Raw genomic sequence first — 23,181 nt, 5'->3', positions numbered from 1 at the left:
CCACGGAACTGTGTGAGTCAGGGACACCCAGAGAAAAACTTGCTATTGTGATGCTAATTTCCATCTCACCTTTGACCAGAAAGAGTAATTATGTATAATTTGTAGAAACAGTCCTTCTGGAATGAGGAAACCTGGAGGTTTGTTTAAACTAAATTGAATACCTTTCAGATAAGAAATACGAACACGGTTTGAATGTAATTCCCTTCTGCCTCATGATTAAACTACTGGGGACGTTTAACGGCTTGGAAAACCAGGCAACAGTGTGAACATTCTTATTTGGGTCTTTCCCTGCAAGGCTCCCAAGTTTAAAGCAGGTGAAGCAAAGACCTTTAGAAAAGCTGCCAGTGACTTTTGCTTCTTCTATGGTAGATATGTTCTAAAGATACTGATAATGACTGATCATTAGGCTAACAGTAACAAATGTCTGAAAGAGTGATGTTCAAGCATCTCTTTCTCCATTCTTCCCCCTTGCCACCCTGTACCCTGTTTTTTTTTTCAAGAAGTGGACACCCAAGCAAAGAGTGACGTGGGTAACGATGCCCTATAGGTCCATGGCTAATCTCCCTTTTGGGATACATGGTGGCAGCTGGGGAAGATTCATTTTAACCACAGTCAAACACCAAGCAACCCTATGTGGGTAGTATAGGGTGTTCTCTTGAGTGTTGATTGAAATACTATTTCTATCAATTTCTACTATTGATTGAAAGCTCTGGAGAAGTGAAAGTCAAATCTGGCTAATCCCATGTAGTGGAAATAGCACAAGCTATAAGTCAGAATGAACTGGATTCTCATATTAACTACTTTATACATTAACTATGTGAACCTGGGTATGTTACCTGACCTCCCTAAGCATCAATTTCTTTACTCCTAAAATAAATACTACCTCAAGGCACTTGTAAGATAAAATACAGAACATGCTGGGTACACCAAAAAATATTCAATAAAAGTTAGAATCTTTCTTTTCCCCTAAAACAAAATGAAACCGCATTTGAAAGTGAACTATTTCATTGCAAGTTATTTTAAAGTCTAGTTATTGTCTCTCTTTAATAACTGGTGATCGTGCTATTCATTAAAGATTTATTAGCTCATGAGAGAGGAGTGCAGTTGAAGTTTTCAGTGATGTGATTGACAATGTCTTGAATGTTGAATACACTCTGAAGCTGACCTTCAGAACAAAACATCCATAGACATCTAGTTTTCTTATCCTATAATAACCTATTTTTAAATATCGTGCTTAGTGCTTTAGATATATTTCATTTATTCCTCAACAATTTTATGAAGTGGATATCCATATTTTACAAATGAGGCAATCGAGGCTCAAAGATATAATAATTTTGCCACTACATAAATGGTGGATATGAGATTCAAACCTGGTCTATTTAGTTCTAAATCCCAAGCTCTTGACCACAGTATATAGTGCCTTATGCTATCTGACCACATAGTACAGAATTCCATCATAGAATCACTTCAGATAAACATTTAGACTCTGCTCAGTTACCCTGGCGATGTGGATTCCATTTTGGATCATTCTGTCTTTTGTACAATTCTTTACTATGAAATGGATGATCATCATTGTGAAGCCAAGAGGGTTCTTTAAATAATTGTGTGAAAAGAAATGTGTTGCAATGTGGGGTCAAAAAGAGAAGAAACTTCCGAATTCTCAACAGGTGCCTGGCCATTATTCAGTTTCTAGTATTATTGGCCAGGACTGTTAAATGCTTTCATTCGTTGGAACATCTCCATGCCGGACATTCTAGACCCGCGCTTGACACATGTGGCTATTGAGCACTTGAAATGTGGCTTATTCGAATTAAGGTATGTGGTATGCGTAAAATAGATGTCGGATTTTGAAGACTTAGTACCAAATGGAAAGAATATGAAACGTCTCATTAATAGTGCTTTGCACTGATTACACACTGAAATAATGATATTTTGGGTATGAGTTAAGTGAAATCCATTATTAAATTTCACCTGTTTTTTTTTTTTTTACTTTTAAAAATATGGCTAGTAGAAAATTTAAGATTACATATGTGGCTTGCATTTGCAGTTTGCATTATATTTCTATTGGACAGTATTGTTCTAGACCCTTAAGAGTGGAATGTACCAGATGTTTGAAATATATCAAATCCACACCTTGTCCTAGGTAGCCTCAGAGAACAATACAAGCAAATGCTTATTTATCTCCTACCCTATGCTGCTTTAGTGCTTTGAGTAAAATGTGCTTTGTGTGCACTGGAAGATGGTTTATCTTTGGGCCTGTGGCTGGTGCTAAAGTGAATATCCCTTCATCTTTCTTGTCTAATGTTGATGAGCATTATTTCTTTATATACTCAGGAATTATTGCTCTTTGCTTTCTAGGTGAATGCATGGCCTTATCCCTTAAGATTCATGGAGAGAGCACGGGAAAGCCTCAGGCATTTACCTTTAGTTTAGCTGGGTTTGGGTGTGCTACGGAAGGCAGGTGTGGAGCAGGGAACAAGGGACAGGCTTTGCTAAGCAGACTCCGAGTCTAAGGGTAATCGGGTACTATCCTAAACATCCACAATGAACATAAAGGTCTTTTCAAATCCTGAATTTTCAGCATAACCAACTGTTGTTGTTGAAGCCCTCAGGTAGCCCTGATAACTGTTTCCTTGAGAAATCAAATGTAGTTTCAGGCCACCCCACCAAGAAATGGTTTGTTCAGGTCACAGAGAGGAGACTGCAGCTGATTTCCATCTTGGAAGTAGGCATTCTTCCCGTCAGCCTGCTAGCCTCCCGCCTGCTTGCCTGCCTGGGGATTGCAGCTGAGCCACTTTAGCCTCTAAAGCTAGATGTTTTAGTGCCTGGCTCTTTTTAACTGGCATATGTTAAGAGCTTTGAATTAACAGGTGCATAAAAACTGTCAAAAAACACTTAAATCTCAAGACAGACTGTCAGTTGTATTAAAAAATATGGTGTTACATAACCATGCACTCTCAACACGTCCAGCGTGTTACAGCTTGGAAAGTCCTCTCTCCCTCCTAGCAACCCAGCAATGTTAATCCAGCCACGGAACAAAAGGCCACGGTCCCTCAACTTCTTGGTGGAGGAGGGGGTACTGGGATGCCTGTGTGTGTATGGGACGGGGCAGAATCACGGAGGGAAAGATTGTCCCTTCTATGGCTGAATCTTCTTTGAGTTTCTGAGATCTCCACTGTAAACTAAGCTACTAGAAATAAAAAAGAACTCCCAGGACTCTGTAAGGCACACTTGAAGTTGATCTTTTTAAGGAAAATAACAATTTATCATGCAATAGGGTAAAATTAAATTTAAAATTAGCATAGAATGAAGGAGCAAGAGAGAAAGTACAAATGTGTTGCTTAAAGTGGTATGAATTAGAGCAGCTTCAAGTGACTGCATGTAAACCAGTACTTGGTTAAAATAAATAGAACCAAATATGATTCAGTTAAAGTAGAGGATAAATAACGCTTATGGCAGAGATAGTAAAAGTACTTTACTATATCACAAAAGTAGCTATGTATCGCTCACTAACTGTAAAATTCAGGCAGGGGAAGGTGGTTTGCCCTTCTGAGTTACGTTCTTTCACATGGCACACACCATAAAATATTTTAATTTAACCAGACTAAAATTTAATATGACCTTGACTATGTTTTACACAGTGATGCATTTTTGGTTTCAGCATTAGGTTCTAAACTACCAAATAACTGTGTGATCATGACCAAAGAATTTGCTTTTTCTAGGGCTCATTTATTTTTTAAACTATATTATGGAGGTGTATGGGGGTGGGATAGGAGAGGAAGATTCCCTAACATTCTTTTTGGTTCGAAAAAAGAATGAACATTCCTATGATTAATGAAGTCCTGCCTGGAATAATGGAGTGATTTCTGAATATCTCTATATGGAAAAATAGAGCCACTAGACTCTAGTAATAATGGGGCAGGTTTTTTGTTCATTTGCTTTTTTTCTGTGTTCTGGCATTTCAATTGTTTTTGTCATTTAAATGTGCACCCCATACCCAGAAGGTTGTCACTGGTCAGGTTTCCCAGTAACAGTCTCTGAGGTGAAGATTTGTGAGTAGAAGTTTGTTGGGGGGGGAAGGTAAGTTCAAGAACAACCACTATAGGTGGGGGGAAGCAGAACTGGGTGGAGAGAAGTTGGGTTGAAGCAGTCACAACAAAGGCCTCTGCCAGTCCTGGGAGATGTTCTGAGGCAGCGATTGACAGGCCTGCTTCTTTCCAACGGCAATTCCTGGAGAAGGAATCACTGGTGACCCATTAGCCTCAGACACTTTTTTGCAGCTGGGAAAGGACCTGAGGGCTCACCTGGGTAGCACACCACAGTATCCATTACAAGGTCAAAAACAGTCTGAGTTCTCACGGTTCTTATTGTAGTTTCTCACCTATTCGCTTCAGACAAGTTATTTAATTTTTGACCCTTATAATCCATAGTTCCCTCATTCCCAAATCGGGAATGATAATGAAACCAAGTAAAGTTATCATGAAGGCTAAAGAAATAATATTGGCAAAGCATTGTGCAGAGTGCCTGACATGTGACGGCCTGCCTTCAAAAGTTAGTTTTACCTTCCTCTCTTACCAAATTATAATCCTCCTTCACGTCTAAGAATAGATTCTAAAAAGAATGAAGAGCTAAAAAATATATCGGATTGTCCTTGAGGTTAGTCCACCAATGAAAATGATTTTCTCTTGTATACTGCCTTGTTCCCCAAGGAGAGCTGACATTTTGGATCTGGATTGCACTTTCTGCCACTTGAAAGACACCTCTCTTGTCAGAAAAGGACACACTGAGATGATGTCATCTCCCTCCTACCCCCAGCCCAGCCTATCCTCAGCACCATCCCCTGCTCTGGCATTTACTCAGCATTAGCAGGGTTGATGTATTTGGTATTGGGATTGGTGGATCCTCCAGAAAAGCTACTTCTGCCCTCTTTATGCATTAATCTGAAGGACTGGCACTAAATATCCTGCCAAATTCCTAATATCAGTTTATGCTGAGGGTCAGGTGGGATAGAGAGGGGAGGCAGACTGAAGCACTTAGCTATTTTACCAATTTTTTTTTAAAGTATGGAAGTAAGTCAAAAGCTTGCTGCTTTTCCATTGGGAGGTGTTAATATTTTGTTTTCTCCTTGTTGAATGGCAACAAGGTAGCCTCCGTATTGGGCATGGAGGAGAAAAGGTTTTGCCCCCCATCCCACCAAAAAAATGTCAAAGTATGGGTATTTCATCCGATACACATGTCCTCTCTGTTTGGATATCTGGCCTGGTGGTTTGTTTGAAATTCTGATGTGCATGTCAAATAGTCAATTCATTCTTCATTCTTACTTACTCTCTACTTCCCTCCTTCCTTTGCCCATAGAGGTTTTCTCCTGGTTTTTCCCTTATTCAGCATCAGCAAGTCTGATGTAACTATCACTGCAGGCCGAAGAAGGAGATGCAATGTAATAAAACCAAACCCTGTTGGTAAATATTTTGATTTCAGAAAAGCTAAAAAACAATTGTTATTTCGGAAGTTGAAGGGCCAAGTCCAGGGAGGAAATTCCTGTAAAGGAACCTGGGCCTGGCACTGGCAATCCCTTTAGCTGGGAGATATTTTTATCTTTGAATATGGAACAGGAAAGTAATTTTCTCCAAACATTAGGATGAAACTGAATCTTTACCAGCCCGCCAGCAACTTATAATAGCAAAGAAGAAAATTACTTGGGCCCTAACCAGGGAGAACTTAAAACCATAACAATAAAACAAACAAAAAAGATCCAAACAAACAAAAACCACTTTTCATTCCCCTGTGTGAGCTAAACAATTCCATCCCTCAGGGTATATTGGTTTTTATTTTAGTTTATTTACATTTAGACATCCATTTCTCCTCTCTTTAAAGTAGGCCAAGGTGTTTTAGGGATGGAAATGAGTTTTTCTAGGCTATTTATATTAGTAGTTTTTATTGTGCCATCTTGATTATTTTACAAGATGTCAGATGCCTCTTGTGTTCATCTTTTTAAAAGGAAGTAACGAGTCCTTGAGAAATATGATTGAATTAATCCTCTGTTCATATTAGCATGTCAGTTCGCTGACAAGAGATGGTGAGTGGTGTCATAACTGATTTATACCTGAGGGTTTGTCAAAATTTAATGGACTATATTCCCATAGCACAAACTTCAAAGTAAACAAAATCTTATGCTGAATTATGAAGTCCTAGGAGAATTTTGAATGATTGCAAGATTGGGGGCAGGTAGGAAGTGTAGGATGGATGCATGAGGGAAAGGTACTTGAAGGTGCTTGCGATATTCGTATGCATCTGTTGGGATTATCTTGAAGCCTCTCACTTTCTGGTCTCTCTGCCCCTTACTTTGCTTTGCTTCACAACAGCCTACCAGTTCAGCTCGGCCTGATGGTTCACCTCTGGCATGAGCAGTCTCTTGCCTTTAGGATGCCAAGCCCTAAACTGACTCTCATAGGCCCTAAGTTTCTCTTCCTAACACTTTCAAACTTGGATAAAACAGTATATCACAGGCATAGTATTTGACATCCCAGCCACCAAAGTTAGGGAAAGAGGAAAGTGTTGGCACATGGCCAAATAAATTCCCTCTTTTTCTTCACACCCATGGGCTGTTGTGAAGCATCATTTCTTAATAGAGCCTATCTGTTGAAGTTCTAACTGGGACATACCTGCCACAACCAGCTATGTTTCTTTGCACCATCACTGCAAAGCAGAGATAAGTGCAATATTGCTTCCTATACCTTCCCTGACTTTTTTTTTATAACCTCATTCTTGCTGACCCACCTCCCAAGTAAAGCCCTTAATCCCTGCTTTAGGATCTGTTTTTCTAAGGGCGGAGACCAGGGCTAATACAGGAGGAGGACAGCATGGAGTCTTCTGAGAAATTGTTCTCACCAAACCCCATGAACTACTTTCTGAATCTTAGAAAAGAGTTGTGTAAGTAAGAATCCGAATGTAAGATGCACCTCCTTTAAGATCCTGGTAACAGAGGGTAGAACAAATGCACATCTATAAGGGCAAGTCACTTCAACAGGCTAGTGACTTGGCAGGACACAGTGTGGCCCTGACAGCCCATTGGGTGGCAACGCCATCAGCAGGAAGTAACCTGGGCTCAGTTGCTGTGACGGAGACCTTCACATGGCTTCATGGGTGAGTCACTAAAGGGAAGCAGACAGAGGAGGAGGGAGTATGGTGGGTGTTGTACAGTGGATGAGAGAACTTGTTCAGAAGATGTGTCACCTCTCGGAAGTTTTAGAACTAGTTGGAAATTTGGGAAAGGAGAAACAGGCAGAGAATTAAGGGAAGTGTAGAAGGTTCTGAAATACAAGTTGGACCAAGTCCAACTGAGTTAGAATAACTAATAGCATTATACATGAACTAGCCACATTGTGAGAACCATTTGCTGTAAGCTCTTGCTGTGTTTCGGTACAGCATAGTCTGACAGTTGTGGTAACCAGGCCCATTTACTGATGGGCTATGCCACGACTGGCTCTATTTCATTGCTTTTCTGCCTCCTAATCCCAGTAATCAGTCCTCTTATAAATGATCATACAACACCATGACCTCAAACTTTCTTCACTAGGACTTTCAAAGTTTACTTAAAGCTAAATTCTTCTCAGATATAGCTATGAGTAAAGAAGGATAGAGAACTTAACGCTTGAAAAGATAATATGTTAGAACTCCTTATTCCAAATCCTTTACCCATAATTGAAAGAAGTTTCCAGAAACTTTCAAATTATACTTTATGTATGAGCTCAGGAAAAGAGAAAAATAGGACTATAGGAAAAAAGCAAATTAGAGGCTAAGTAAGACTAAGGACAGAACAAAGTACTTCTTCCCTTAAATCTTAAAATACCTGTGCCACAATTTCCAAATCCAGGAATAATTGAGGAGCCTTCACAGTTGCATACCATAGGTGTCTGTACACCAAGGAACTAATAAAAGCACAATCATAAGCATATTCCCTGCAACCTAAACAAGATGGCTTAAAAGCCCACGCCAGCTCTGTTCACTAAATTCCTATATTGGAAAACATTATTTTATTTTTCTTCTAGTGCTTTCTCTGAGTAGAGGGATGACTTTTTTTTTTTTCAGATAAAGTACTATAGGTTCATTTTAAACTTAATTCTCAAACAAAAAGACAAATATTTTCATGCCTCACTCATATGGACTAACTATAATATAAAAACTTGGTGAACTGAAGTTGAGAGCATCGGTTTCAGGTTGGGATCTACTGTAAATCATCCTACACTATAAGCTCTTAAGCAGTCATATATATTGAGGAGTTGTAACTATTATTTCTAAATTCTGAGATACTGACCTGCTTGTATATAACTTGGTCGTTCCCAGAAACTTTGGGTACTTATGTGATGCCTGTGACTCAGAATTAGAGCTCTGAAGCTATGAAAGTCAGTAGTACCCCATACAGGAACTCTTTAAAAAGTTTTAAAAGGGATCAGATTTTGAATAGAGATATGAATGAAGCTGATCTAGATAGGACTGGGGTAAATCAGAATACAGGGTAAAGGATGATGTTGTCCATATTTTTAAAACTTCAACGTCTTTGTGAGACCAAAGGGAGAGATGTTTTCTGGTGCAAGATTTATATTTTGGGTAGTGCATTACCTAATTTAAGTTGTATGGTCAGTTTAGATGATTACCATAAGTAAATGGAATCTTGAATAAGGTGTGAGATTTTCTTGGTTTGCCCAGGATACTGTGATGTCCTGACATATCCCAGAGTAATTTGGGCAGTAAATGAAGAAGAATTTGCAAAGTCCCCTAGGGGGGACTGGGGAGAAATAGGAAATATTGAATTTCTCCATTTGGAGAAATCCTGATATTCTCACAAGCAGTGGGGACAACCAAATAAATAGGGCGAACCCTCAATCTTGGGATTCACCCCTAGAAACTTATACCTGCAAAAGATAGGTTAAGCCAACTTAAAATTAGGCCTAAGAGTCACTCCCTGAGAACCTCTTTCATTGCTCAGATGTGGCCTCTCTCTAAGCCAAATCGGCAGATGAACTCATTGCCCTCCCTGCTACATGAGACATAACTCCCAGGGGTATAAATCTCCCTGGCAACGTGGGTCAGAATCCCTGGCATCATGGGCTTGAGAAAGCCTTCTTGACCGAAAGGGGGAAGAGAGAAACGAGGCAAAATAAAGTTTCAGTGGCTAAGAGATTTCAGAGTCGAGAGGTTATCCTGGAGGTTATTCTTATGCATTATATAGATAACCTGTTTTAGTTCGTGGTGTTTTGGAGTGGCTGGAGGGAAGTACTGGAGACTGTTGAGCTGTATTTGAGTAGCCTTGATTCTTGAAGACGATTGTATAATGGTATAGCTTTTACAATGTGACTGGGTGTTTATGAAAACCTGGTGTCTAGTGTTCCTTTTATCCAGGGTATGGACAGATGAGTAAAAAATACGGATAAAAATAAATAAATAATAGGGTATATAAGGGGTAAAATAAATTGGGTAGATGGAAATACTAGTGCATCTACCCAATGAGAGGGTGGGGTCAGGGGTATGGGATGTATGAATTTTTTCTTTTTCTTTTTTTTTCTGGAGTGATGCAAAGGTTCTAGAAATGATCATGGTGATGAACACACAACTATGTGATGATACTGTAAGCCACTGATTGTATACCATCTATGGACTGTACGTATATGAAGATATGTCAATAAAAATATTTTTAAAAAAACAACTTATTTCTTACCATGAATATGCAAAATACAAACTCCAAAAAATGTTCATTTGTTTAGCTTTATAGTTTAAAAATATTTGAAATAGAAGTTTGCTTAAATGTATATTACATATTTATTAAGGCAAGGAACTATATAGAAAAAAAATTGTCCTGCTTAAGGCATACTTGGGAATAAACCATGGTACAAATTATTGCACGTCTGAAACCACAGTGCTTAAACAGACTGTAAAACAAATGTTAAAGTAAACTAGGTGAATTTACCTGAGTTAGGTCATAAATGTAGCTCTGAAGACAAAATAGATTTTCCTTTCAAAAGTATGCAGCAATCTGGGAACTTTGGTTTCCTCGTTTGGAGCCTTTAGAACGAAGATTCACTAAACACCATCAGTTAAGCTACTAAAATATATTTTCTGTATCTGAATTTCTTCCTCTTCTTTAATATCACAATAATGGCTTTTCAAAAGCAAAGAGAGTAAATGGTGATCTTTATGCTTATATTGCATCGAAACACGATTCAAGGGAATACGGCCTTCCCATCCCCCAATGCACAGATCCAACGGATACCCCGATATCCACACCTTCCAATCACCCTCTTGGCGTTTCCTAATTTCGGGGGTATTCAAGTTGGATTTTAGAATTGGAATGAATAGAAGATGCAGTCACCAACCCATCTGTTCTTGGAATTAGGTCCTTTAGTTTCCTCCTTTCTCCTATTATCTATTCCCAAATTGACTCACTGGGAACTTGGCCATGACTGCAGTGCTTTCCAGCTGGGTTCACCCCTCACCAGGAAGACAGTGAGAAAGGTAGAAATACCGAACTCTGCTCTGCAACACGGGTCATCTCCACTGTCAGGGATTGGAAAGTGCCTCTTCATGTGTAAGGCGAGGTGGTCCAGCCTGGAGAAAGTCCAGTCACACTTCTGGCACTGGAAGGGGCCATGTCCCATATGCTTCTGACAGTGCTTTGTTTGTTCATCTGAGCCAGCAAATTTCCACCCTCAGCCATCCCAGTCACAGTGGTGGAGCTTTTCACTTTCATCAATGTGGAACTATTCTGCAGTGACAATTACTTTAGTTTAATATTAAAATAAAAATGATGAATAATAGCCCAATAAAACATCTTGCACATCACAAGATTTAAAATTCATGATCTACCTCACTGACAGTAGATCTTTTACTGTTCTATTGTAGTTGATAGTCAAATGTGGCACATGTTTTTATATACATTGCAATGTATAGACAAATACCGAATATCAAAAGAGTATTGTCCCACTGATGTTCATTTTCTCCCATCCCCTTAACTTCTCCCATTGCCTATATGCATTTGTTTTGTTTCAACTCAGGGATCAAATGTTGTTGATTTGCATTGCTGAATCTCTATTTAGTATTTCTAGCACTTGAAACATGGTAGATATTCAAGCAATAATTACCCTAACAGATTAACTCTCTTAAAACCATCATTTATTCTGAAAAATCTTAACGAGTTTGACTCTTAGACCTCACACTAGCTACATGAAACACATCATTTTAGACCTAATTTTTATTCCTTTTTCATCATTTTCCCTGAATAGTCACCTCAGTCAATCAGGCAAAAAAGAAACCACAAGTTTAACCATAAGATGGGAGCAATTATATAATTTTTCATAGTAAAAGTTCAGATTTTTTATATAACAGAACAATTTATTCATTGTCCATTTGATTTTTCCCATCTTAATTCACTGTGGCCTAAGAAACATCACAGAGAGAAGTAGGGAAAATGCAAAGGCAGTGCCAAGAAGGAAGCTTAGGAGACAGTGGAATATACTAGAAAAAAAGACTGTAGTAGGAGTTGGGGGACTGCAGAATTTGAGAAATTACTCAGCCCTTTGTTTTCTCACTTATAAAATGAAGATAACAATTGTTTTGTCTACCTTAGCCCATTGTCAGGAATATTCAATGAAATCAGTACTTGAGAACTGAGGTGAGTTAAAAAGTGTCCAAACTAAAATTTGATTTTCAGAATGTGACCTTATTTGGAAATGTGGTCTTTGCAGACGTAACTAGTTAAGGCTATCAAGATGAAATCCCATGACTGGTATCCTTATAAGAAGAGGAGAGGACACAGAGAGACATACAGAAGAAAAGATGTACGCCGAGATTGGAGTGATGCATCCACAAGCCAAGGAATGCCAGAAGCCACCGGAAGCTGGAAGAGGCAAGAAAGGTATATTGAGTTGAACTGTGTTCCCCAAAAGATATGGGGCAGTACCAATGGTTGGTACCCATGAATGTGACCTTATTTGGAAATGGGGTCTTTGCAGATGTAGTCAAGTTAAGATGAGGCCATACTTTCCTGCCACAGGGTAGGAAAGGCCTCACTGATGAAGTGTTATTTGAACAAAGATCTTGTAGATACTAGAAAAACAACATCTCAGGAAGAGGGAATAATAACTGCAAAAGCCCTCTACTCTTAACTCCTTTCCCTACTTTATTTTTTCTTCATAGCACTTATCACAATCTAACAGAGTATTATATATTTAACTTTTAATATATTAATACTTTGCTATAATTTTTTTCTCACCACTGGAATTCAAGTACCATAAAAACAGGGATTTTTGTCTTTTTTTTTTTCCTGTTGCTGTATCCTCAGAATCTTGAATAGTGTTCCCTAAGTATTTATGGAATGAATGAATTCACTAAACTTTTTTTTTTTTTTTTTTTTAAAGGAAAGACAGAGAGAAGGAAGGAAGGATAGAAGGAAGGAAGGAAGGAAGAAAGGGAAACATCTTTAAACATTTTCTTGTTTTATTGTATTTTGTTTTTCCGTTTTTTGTTACATGGGCTAGGGCCGGGAATCGAACCGAGGTCCTCCGGCATAGCAGGCAAGCACTTTGCCCGCTGAGCCACCGCGGCCCGCCCGAATTCACTAAACTTTTATAGCTACTTGGGTCTTAGTCTTCTTCTTCTTTTTTTTTATAATTAGTGTTGATATTTTTTATTACAAACACCTTTTTTTTTTTTTTTCTTTTACATGGGCAGGCACTGGGAATCGAACCCGGGTCCTCTGGCATGGCAGGAGAGCATTCTTGCCTGCTGAGCCACCGTGGCCCGCCCTGGGTCTTAGTCTTGGCTGTTTTTCAAATTGATTTGTCTGTTTTGCTTTGTTTTAATTGCATAGTTTTGTTTTCTGCAGCTTTATGGTATGTTTTGATATCCAGTGGGACAATTCTTCTTTGTTACTCATATTCAAATTTTTCTAGATTTATCTTTTATATTATTCATAAAAATCTTTTAGATTATTCAAAAAATCTATTTTATCTAGTTAAATAGATTATTTGGGGTAAATCGTACTTTAAATGATGAGTACCCTCGTTATGGCTGGTAAAATGAATTATTTAGAAATTCCTTCATATCCTTCAGTAAACTTTATGGTTTTCTTAATATGAATTGGTAAATTACTTATTAAATACATTTCTAGAGATGTTTAATTTTGTAGCTTTTTTTCTTGTGATCTAGTTTCCTTTGTGTTTTCATTTTTTTCCTGATATATAGGTAAGTTATTTAATTTTGTATATTTATCTTTAATCAAACAACCTTACTAAAAGTTATGCATAGTATTTTAAAATTTTGTAATTCAACATTAGGTTAATAAATGAAGCTCAAAACTTCATTAATTTTTTTTTTTATCGTGGTAACATATAAACACAAAATTTCCCATCTTAAGCACTTTTCAGTGTATCATTCATTGGCACTGATTACATTACAGTGTTGTGCTACCATCACCACCATCTAGTATCAACACTTTTTCTTCATCCCCCCAAAACCCCTGAACCAATTAAAAAAATAACCACCTTCCATTTGCCCCACCCCCTCCCCCAACAACCTCTAATCTGCTTTCTGTTTCTATGAATTTGCTTATTCTAGACAGTGGAATTCTACATATTTGACCTTTAGTGTCTAGCTCATTTCTCTCACCATCATGTTTTCAAGGTTCATCCATGTTGTAGCATATATCAAAACTTCATTACTGTTTATGGTTGAATAATATTCCATTGTAAGTGGGTAGATTGAAATACTATAGTGGTCAGTGAGAGGAAGGAGTATGGGATGTATGAGCTTTTTATTTTTTTGTTTCTTTTTCTGGAGTGATGCAAATGTTCTAAAAATGATCATGGTGATAAATACATAATTATGTGATGATATTGTGAGCCATTGATTGTGTACTATGGATGGACTGTATGTGTGTGAAGATTTCTCAATAAAAGTATTTTTTTTTAATTAAAAAGTGAAAAAAAAAGCAGTTGACAAAAAAAAAAAAAATGAAGCCATACTGGACTAAGGCAGACTCTAAATCCAACAACTGGTGTTTTTAAAAGGAAAGAGGGATTTGGAGACACACAGCATACAGAGGGAAGAAGGGCATGTGAGGACAGGAGGCAAGGATTGGAGTGATACTGCTACAAGCCAAGGAAGGTCAAAGGTAAAGGGTTAACACCAACCAAGGGGAACTAGGAAAAGGCAAGGGAAGACTCTTCTCTGGTACCTTCAGACGGAGCACAGCTCTGCTGACACCTTGATTTCAGGTTTTGCCACCAGAATTGCGAGAGAGTCCATTTTTGTTGTTTTAAGCCACAAAGTTTATTGTAATCAGAAGGATTTTCCTCTGGAGACTTCAGAGGGAATGCAGCTCTGATGGCATTTTGATTTTGGACTTCTGGCTTCCAGAACTTGAAAGAATAATACATTTCTGTTGTTTTAAGCCACCAGGTTTGTGGAAATTTGTTGCAGCAACCCTAGGAAACTAATACAAGAAATCTAAAATTCTGCATGGCTATAAAATGTTATTCTTGTTCATGTTACTCTCTACATAGGAGGTAATAGGGTATTAGAATCAGACAGACTTGCTTTCAAATCCTAGGATCCCCCCATCATAGCTATATGATCTTGGATTAGTTTACTTAGTCTTTCTGACCTCAGTCCTTCATTTTAAAATATGGCTAATACTGCATATCAGGCTTGATATAACAACAAAAGACCAGCATGTTACTAGATACAGTACTTGAACACCTTGTTCATGCAAGTGTCATTTTAAAAAGTGATCATTTTTAATGAACAGACATTTGTGAAAATGTTTTCACTCCAGAGCTTATCAAATTGGACGTTATCATTTACTTTTACTAAAACCAATGGAAACTGTGATGCACTACATAAAATGCATAAGGCAAACTATACTAATTCCCTGAAGATGAGGCCACAATAATCTGTTTTCTGACTGATGATGAGATTCAGAAGAACTCAAGCAATTTCAACAGCATTTAGCTATCACTTAATCACATGATACAAACAGAATAATTGTATTACATCAGGTCTTAGAATTCAGTAACTAACCTGAGTAGCAATTGAGATGGAACATTAAACTACCACTAATCAACTGAAAAAGTGAATTATCTTTGGGGAGTAAGTAACAGCAAAAATAAGGCGATGAAGCTTATTATAAAGATGTCTACAAGTGTGAGAGAATATGGTAAGGGCAGGAAACTTAAATCAAGTGTTTAAGATAGATAAACAACTGGAAAGTCTCCCACTTGGCTTTCTCCCAAGACCTCTGGATTTAGCGAACCAAAGAGTTCCAGATAACTGACCTGTTCACAAGTTGCAAAAGGAGATGTAGACCTGGTAGTCTTTGTTTTGCTTGCTTGCTTTTGGTGTTCTTTTTCTTTTCTTCCTGCTGGGATTGGAAGAAGAAAAGCATTTGCTAATGGAAATAGAGCAGTGATTCAAAGGTGAGACCATTTTTCATGATCTAACAAGGGAAAATAACACAATCATGGAGAAATGTACTAAGGTCAAAATCCAAGGTTTAATAAGAAAACCATTATGAAGATTTTCCATAGATAGCCAAGTCACCTGAAAAGGTGGAGGGCTAAAATCTCCTGAACCAAGCAGATGTATAGGCCAAAAAGTAGGAGAAAGAGAAAGATGAGGCACAGGTGCAGGTAAATTAGCTTACACATGTAGTTCTGGAGGCTGTGGGGGCAGAAGGGTATGTGTCAGCTGCTGAGTGACAGCTGATGCAACAAATTCTTGGAAATTTTGCTGATATCTAGGACTTCCATTCCTTGCTTTCTCATTTAAAGGCTTCCTGATTGTGGTTCCTTGCTAAGACCTATGCTGTCACCTGTGTCCTGTGATCTAGACTAGTGTCATTCTGATTCGCTCTGTTCTCTTTTGGGGCTGCGTACAGTGTGTTAGAAAAAAGGATCCGCATTGCTTTCTGCTTTTGTGGTCAGCGAAAAAAGTGCAAATGGGAGAGGAATAGAACGGGTGGATAGTGGTGAAGGGCCCTAAACCTGCTTGTAGTCACAGGTGCCTCATTATGACTGATTTATGTTTGGCCAACTTAGAAAATGTTTTTACCAAACCAATCCAGTCCTAATTCATAGAGCTGTGTAGTCTTTCATCCTCAATCTGACTTAAACTACTAACATGATTTAAGCTCTATAATGAACACATTGCTCAAGGCAAGGATTTAAAGTGAGAGTCAAGTTTGCAGTCTTGTACAAAGATTACTTTCTCACCCCCTGTCACTTCTCCAGTTACCGAATCTTTCCCAACCTGTCTGGACCTTCTGGGGCTGGGACATAAATCAGGAGAAATGTAGTAGGAATGGCTTCCTTTTCTTCAAAGCAACATGTACCAACCTCAGTGGAGCATTAGAAATCCACAGTGGTGCATGTGGTTTCCATTATGCCAAGGGAAAACCAGTCTCAACTACCCCAAACTGTCTCTGATGTATGACATCACAGCCTGTCTTTTGGAAAAGTTGACAAATATGTATATATATATATATGGAGCAGCTTCTAGATTAAACTCAAGAAGGATCTCCTAAGGCCTCAAACTTAGTTTCTTATTCTGTGTAATTCTGAGAGAATAAGACAGAGAGAAAAGGATGATGGTATGGGAAATGTATGGTGGCTTGGCATGGTCTCTGAAGGACAGAATCTGTTATACAATTCCTGGACTTTACATACCACTATCCTTTTGGGACTTCAGAACTCCTCTGAAGCTGTTCCCAAACTGAGCCAGAATGGTCACATGAGGCCTGGGAACAAACACAAAACATGCAAACTTAACGCAACAGCAATATATTAGCAGTTTTTCTTCTTCTTCTTTTTTTTTTCTGTCTCTCTCTCTTTTCCTCCTTCTGTTCCTCCTTCACTTCCTCCATTTTATTTTCTTCCTCTCTTCCTCCCTTTTCCCTTCCCCTTTCCTTCCTTTCTTCCTCCCTTCCATATTCAGTACCTTTATTATTGATGGTTTGACTTTTGTTGTTGAGTCTTTTGATATACTTTTCAGCATGCTTGGCAAGTGGAAAGGTTAATAAGTGATCAATATTTTCCAAATACCTTTATCTAGCTCCCTTGTTTTTTCTAGGATTATTATTTTTTTTCACTCTGCTACAGTTTCCATCAGTGGGAAGCAGCGTTGAAGTTCATACACACATGGGAGAACTGCCATGATAAATGGATCTTTATGTGTCTTTGGGAGTTATCTAGGGCATAGGGAGACCAAGGACTCACAAAGACTCATGTAAAACCATACGTCAAATCTCCTCACACTGAGTATCCCAAGCCCGGTCCTCCGAAGAATTACAGGCTAGTGGATAAAAGGATGATAGATGAGAACAACTATTTATTAAGCACCAAATATTCATTAATTCATTCCATAAACACTTATTGAGCACCTACTTTGTGCTAAGAACTCTTCCAGGTGCCAAAGTAGCGAACGAAAGAGACAAAAGCCCTGTCTTACTTTATGTGTAAAGGACTGGGCACTTTGCATGTGTAACTTTACTTAGTGCCGTGAAGAATTCTGCAAGCTAGATATTATTATTCCCAGTTCACACATGGGAAAAATGAAACTTCAGAGAGGTTAAATTACCACAGTTTGCTAGGGAAATTGCATGGATTGCAAACCAAGTCTCTCTGATTCCAAAGCCTGTGGACTTTCTATTTTACCACATGGCCTTTAGAGACTAATCATAGGGCAAGGTAGACAAGGCTAAGTGCCAATGGACAGGAATCCAGATCAGAGTGGCCTAGCAAAGGGCTGGCACAGCCTCGTGAGTTTCATAGAGGCACCCAGTCTAAAGGACAGATAGGGTTTAGACAAGGGAAGAGAGAGGAAACAAGGTACAAGAAAGTGCAGAGGCAGACATGTGCGTGGTCCATTAGGGAGAATGAATACAAGTGGCTTAAATGAAAGAAAAGATTCTCATAGGGAGAATCAGAAGACACAGCCACAGAAGGAAATCAGGGTGTGCCTTGAACAGCAGATTTGTGCTCCATCTCAGAAGTCTGGCCTTAGACATAATGATACTAAGTGCCCTCTTTTCCTATTATTTCTAAGAGTTTAACCTTTTTGAAGTTATCAATTTCTGATCTCTGAAACAGAAGATTATCTTGGACATATTTTTAGATGATTTTAAGAATCACCCGCAAATTGCTGGACAAAAGGATCAGTGTGTGATTAGATTTCCACCCTGGATATATTTTTTAATACTAACTCAGATCCATCTTTGCGCGGTTTTGGTGTTCACACAACTGGATACATGAGTATTTAGCCAATAAAACTGAGGGAAGAATGTGAGAAATTTATCTGCTACATGAAGTCATTGTTTCATATTTGTCTGAAGCTCCCAGTGGACTGTGAACAGCAGATTTTTGTTCCCCTCTGCTTTCCACATTGCTCTTTCCCATGAGGAGATTCTTTTGATATCAGCATGGGGTATATGGAATTCTTTGGGGGTGAAAGGTGTTCTTTCCATTATAGTAACTTTTATTTAACTAGTTCATTTCCATGTGCAAGCTGCTATTGATATAATACAATTAGAAAGGGCATACAAGATTTGTATTTTAATTTTCTTCTAATGGGGTAAAGTTGCTGAGCAAATTTGTTGAGCAGCTGGAAATGTTAAGGTCACACTAACATAGGAAAAATAAGGTCCTGACATCAACATGTTCAAAGATTTGAATAATTCTGGGCTGCCTCCAATTTTTAAATCCATTTATCCAGGCTGTGCATTTCTTCTTCTTTTTTTCCCCCACATTGTTCTCTGACTGTTCTCCTTTATCTTATGAGCATGATTCTATGTGCATTTTAATTTTTGCCTGCTATAACACAGTTTCTATGGTGTAATCTTTAGGTCAATTCTACCAAGCATTAATTGCTCAATCTGTTCGGGGGGAAAAAAATCCCTTTCTTCTGCCTGGGTCTTGTGTAATTGCATGAATTTTCTGATTTAGTTGGCTCTGCAAATCTATCCCAAAGGTGCACTGAGCGCAGAGAGGGAAGGGAACTCATTATATATTCCCTGCTGAAATAGTGACCTGCAAATAATGATGGGGAAATCAACCTTGATCGCTGTGCTTTTCCTTTAGTCTAATTTCTTCTGAACTTTAAACTGTAACTTGTTTTTTGGCTGGATAGCCCCGGGACACACTGGAGTCTGACCAAGGGGGTGCTGAGACCTGGATTTTCACACCATGAAGCTGGTAACAGTTTTGACTTCAATACCTTGAAAAGTAGGTGATTTCAATTGCCCTGTTTCCTTTCAGGGGAAAATGCTTTCTTTGCACCTAAACAATCTTCCGGTGCTTTTGACTGACAAGCATATTGTTATGATTATGACTGGACTTCTTGACTCCTGCAGGGATAGCATTTAAAACTGCCGGAGACTGGCACAAATCAAAATATTCATCAACTTAAACTATGTCAGCTAAAATGGAAAAGCCAAAATTGTGGTGTTTTATATCATGTCAGAAGTCTGTGAACACTGTGCACAACAATTTAACTCCTTCCCTGCCTGGAGAAGATTCTGAGTGTGCTGATTATTTGAAAGCATCTGACTATTTGGAAAAACTTATACTTATCATATAAATGTCTTATGTTTCTCCCTTTATAGTGTCCATTGATTGCTCAGGCTTACTGATTCAATGAACTCTTTCCTTCATTCCCATCCATTGACTCATTTGATCAGTCAATGATACTTTTGAATGCTAGTTGTGTGTATGGCACTGCATTTGCCTTTGCAAGTAAGAGGAATTAAATTCTTGCCCACAGGCTACCTGGTGGTTGATTAGAAGAGAAAGAAATATCTGTAAATAGACATAAAAGAAAGTAGAATAAAAGCTAAGTGAAAGGTACATTTAAGGTGCTAAGGTAGTTCAGTAAGGATAAAATCACTTCTACTCAGAGAACAATATATTAGGTATCTAAGGGATTGGCTGCCCAACTTCCACTTCTTTCATAATTTTCCTTCCCTCCAATGGCTGGGGGCACTTCATGGCCATTTTGTAAATTGTATCCTGTCCTCCCCTACACAGCTTCCCTCAACTACAGTTGATTTGTCTTTGACCATGCTGGGTCTATCACAGTCCGTTTCATCAGAATTCAGAAATCAGAGCAAGAGATTTCATTCTCAGCATGGTAGGAGAAGAGATAGGAATTTAGGCTCAATTGACACAGAGGCCATAGAAAGCATGAAGGAAGTAAATGAAGTCAACATGCACAGAAGAACAGAGACCATAGAAAGCATGGTACTGATAGAAATGAGATCTCTGGTGACTACCTGAAGCTTGATTACATTTCTGTTTCAGACTCCTGTCCTTCCAACCCCTTCTCCCAGCAACTGCATTTCATTGTCTTAGGATGGAGGGAGAGATAAGAAGGAATTGAGTTTTATTACATCCCAAAGAACGCTATCTAATGTAAAAAGTTTTGTAAAAAAGGAGAAGGATGGTTCAACATAACAGAGAATAAGAAAGAGACTAGAAGTCTAGTATAGCAGGATAGTATTTTGATGTACTAACCAATGTGTTTTTCCCCGTGATTTCCTGTTACCCTTGACCCTCCTGATTCGGACAGCTAGACCATGAGTCATTCATTGCCTCCAGGGAGGGTTGTCACAGCAGAACCAGAGAACAAAAGAGACAAATTCTTGGCTTTCGAGTTTAAAAAGCTGAACTTCAGACAAAAAAGATTTGGAAGAATATTTGATCAATTTGAGCCAGTTTTTTTCTGCCCATATAAGATAAAAATTCCGCTGGCTGAAAGACAAGGTGAAACAAGAGGGTTAGGTGCTGGTGAGTGCTTGAGAAGGCCCTCCTGCACTCTTCTTCTGGCCCTACCACAGACTGAGCCCTGACATGAGTTTGGGTTTTTCAGGTTCTGAGAACAAGGAGACCCACGTGCCTTGCTTACTGGTTGGAGTCCAGAGAGATGGCAAGCCTCAGAGAGATCCCGTATACCCAGCATTGTGTCTGAGAGGCTTCTTGACATATCTGCGCTGAGAGCCTGGGGTTGCCTCACAAAGTAGTAAGAAAAGTGAGCCTAATATGTACCCTGAGAAAGGTACAGTAGTAGCCAAGAGAGAGCCAAACCTGGAGAGATTCCACAATCTGATCTAAGAGATGATGAAGATACAATCCACATGGATTGAGTAACAGGTAGGTACCAGATGATACCATGTACAATTTAGCAGATACATGTCTGTGCAGATAACAAAGACCAGACTGAGACATGCTGAGGACCTTGTACAATTCTAGGTACACAGCTCAGCCTCACTACAGGTAGCAGTCCAAACTTGCATAGGTTACAACTTACCCCAAATGGAGGTTCTGATTGGATGGTTTAGGTACTGTTTAGATATGAAACTCATCTCTATGGAACAGCATTCCTTTTAATCACCCTAAAATAGCTGACCTCCCTTATAGAGGTCATATTTAGAAGCTGCCTCCCAGAACATGCAAGAGCTCTGGATTCAATCTACTGTGATATATCAGTTTTGCCTATTGCTAAATAACAAACTACCCCAAAACTTAGTGTTTTAAAACAACCAACATTTATTTGCTTCTGATTCTATGGATAGAACAGCAGTACTGCCCATCTAATCCCAACACAAATTGCTGTCTCAAAGAATTGTGAGCAAATAAAAAGCTTAAGTTAGCTTTTTCTTAAAATCAGATTTGTTGAAGCATGATTCATAGAAGTGAAATTCATCCCTTGTGGGATACATTTTTTTGCATAAGCCAATGAGTCTTGGGAAGGTTTGTTACACAGCAATAGAGAACTGAAACAGAAGTTGATACCTAGAAGTGGTATGTTGTTGTAACAAATCTTAAACATAGATGTCCTTGGCTTTGGGATCAAATAACAGGTGGAGGCTAGAAAAGTAGTGGAGCAACTATATTATATCATGGTGGAACAACAGGCTGAAAAAGATCACCTGCAGTAATTTAGATAATAGAAAATGTACTGAATGAATTACTGTCTAAGAAGATATCTACATAGGTTGTTGAAAATGATATTGAATGTTCTAGATGCATATAATAAGATAGTACAAGACAGTGATACTACAAGAACAGAAGAAACTTTCAGTGTGCAAGCAAAATTTAGAGAAAATATATAGAACCAGGACTCACCAGGTTGGAAAACAAAATATTTCTCATCCCCAGCCTCTCCAGCTTGCAGATTATCAAAGTAAGAAATAGCCTCAAGGTAAATTGCATCAAGGGTGTGACTATGACCTTTTGTTAAGACCTCAAAAATATTTAAGATGAGGCCTGGTAGAATCTCTCAGGAAGACACAGGGTCATCTAAAAATCTTAAGGGTATTGTTTCACAGCTGCCTTACATTTCCAAAGTCAAGAAGGGTCTTTATAGAAAATAATTATGTGGCTTTGGGGTTATGAGAGAACCCCAGTACAATTTATAGTAAAACCTACAATGTTTTTAAGAAAGTTGTATTGACAAAAGTTCCACCAGCTTGAATTAAAAAGGATTGAGACATTCCAAAATGAAAAGCGCTCCGGTCTTCAAGGTTCTGTGGGCAGGAAGCAGGCTGAGAAAGCTAATCAACTGCAACCATGGGCCAATTCTTATGGAAAAGAAAGATATCTGAGTTTGGAGGAAAGAAATGTGGAGAACATTGAACTAGTCAACCATTCCCAGGGAACAACCACTCCCAGGCCTTAAGCAAACAATATTCCCTGTCCCTAGAGAAGGGGCACCTGACAACCAGGGCCCAGGCTAGATTTCAGAATTTCTACAGACCAGTACCTTCTATGTGCCTCCTGTCCCTCTTCTGTTTAAAACAGTATATACTGAAGCTATCCAGTCCCCATCTCACCAATGTATGTTGGGGGGCAATTAATTTTGCATTTTAGCTTGCAGGCCTTTAGATTTTGAGACGCCACAATCAAGGTGCCAAGGAGCCTGATTTGCAGCTGGACTTGGTTAGATGAGATCCTGGATTTTAAGCCTGAAACTATAATGGAATGAGACTTTGGGGGGAGTAGATGAGTGCATTTTGTATGTGGTATGGTGGTGAATTTTTGTAGCCAGGGGTCAGATTGTAGTAGATTGTTTGCAGTTGGCTACAATTCCTCCCATTCCTTTATGAATGTCCCTTTGCAATGTGACTTTCTGGCTCCTCCC

General features: G+C 38.7%; 1 protein-coding gene and 1 long non-coding RNA gene across 9 annotated transcripts in view; one reads left to right on the top strand and one right to left on the bottom strand.

The window, feature by feature from the left end:
• Positions 1 to 1,484: 1,484 nt before the first annotated feature.
• The window catches only part of LOC143680605 (uncharacterized), a 52,677-nt gene continuing 30,980 nt past the window's right edge, over positions 1,485 to 23,181 (top strand). For 3 of the 8 annotated variants that reach the window (XR_013174074.1, XR_013174075.1, XR_013174076.1), the window contains exons 1-3: positions 1,485 to 1,815; positions 11,739 to 11,908; positions 20,911 to 21,069. This is a non-coding gene — a long non-coding RNA (uncharacterized LOC143680605). Of the gene's footprint in view, positions 1,816 to 11,738; positions 11,909 to 14,060; positions 14,165 to 19,173; positions 19,269 to 20,910; positions 21,192 to 23,181 lie in introns of all 8 variants that reach the window. The other 5 variants (XR_013174079.1, XR_013174072.1, XR_013174077.1 and 2 more) reach the window with 4 other exon arrangements.
• Positions 9,962 to 23,181, bottom strand: part of GORAB (golgin, RAB6 interacting) — a 51,010-nt gene continuing 37,790 nt past the window's right edge. Inside the window, exons 5-7 of the mRNA XM_077156941.1 lie at positions 16,716 to 16,786; positions 15,327 to 15,412; positions 9,962 to 10,759 (exon numbers count right to left, since the gene is read on the bottom strand). Coding sequence (XP_077013056.1) covers positions 10,577 to 10,759; positions 15,327 to 15,412; positions 16,716 to 16,786 — 340 coding nt within the window. The 3' untranslated portion in view covers positions 9,962 to 10,576. The remainder of the gene's footprint in view (positions 10,760 to 15,326; positions 15,413 to 16,715; positions 16,787 to 23,181) is intronic.

This window comes from Tamandua tetradactyla, chromosome 4 (assembly GCF_023851605.1).
Source record: "Tamandua tetradactyla isolate mTamTet1 chromosome 4, mTamTet1.pri, whole genome shotgun sequence".
NCBI lineage: Eukaryota > Metazoa > Chordata > Mammalia > Pilosa > Myrmecophagidae > Tamandua > Tamandua tetradactyla.
The sequence above is the reverse complement of the archived record's forward strand: the minus strand, read 5'-3'. Positions and strand labels throughout refer to the sequence as shown.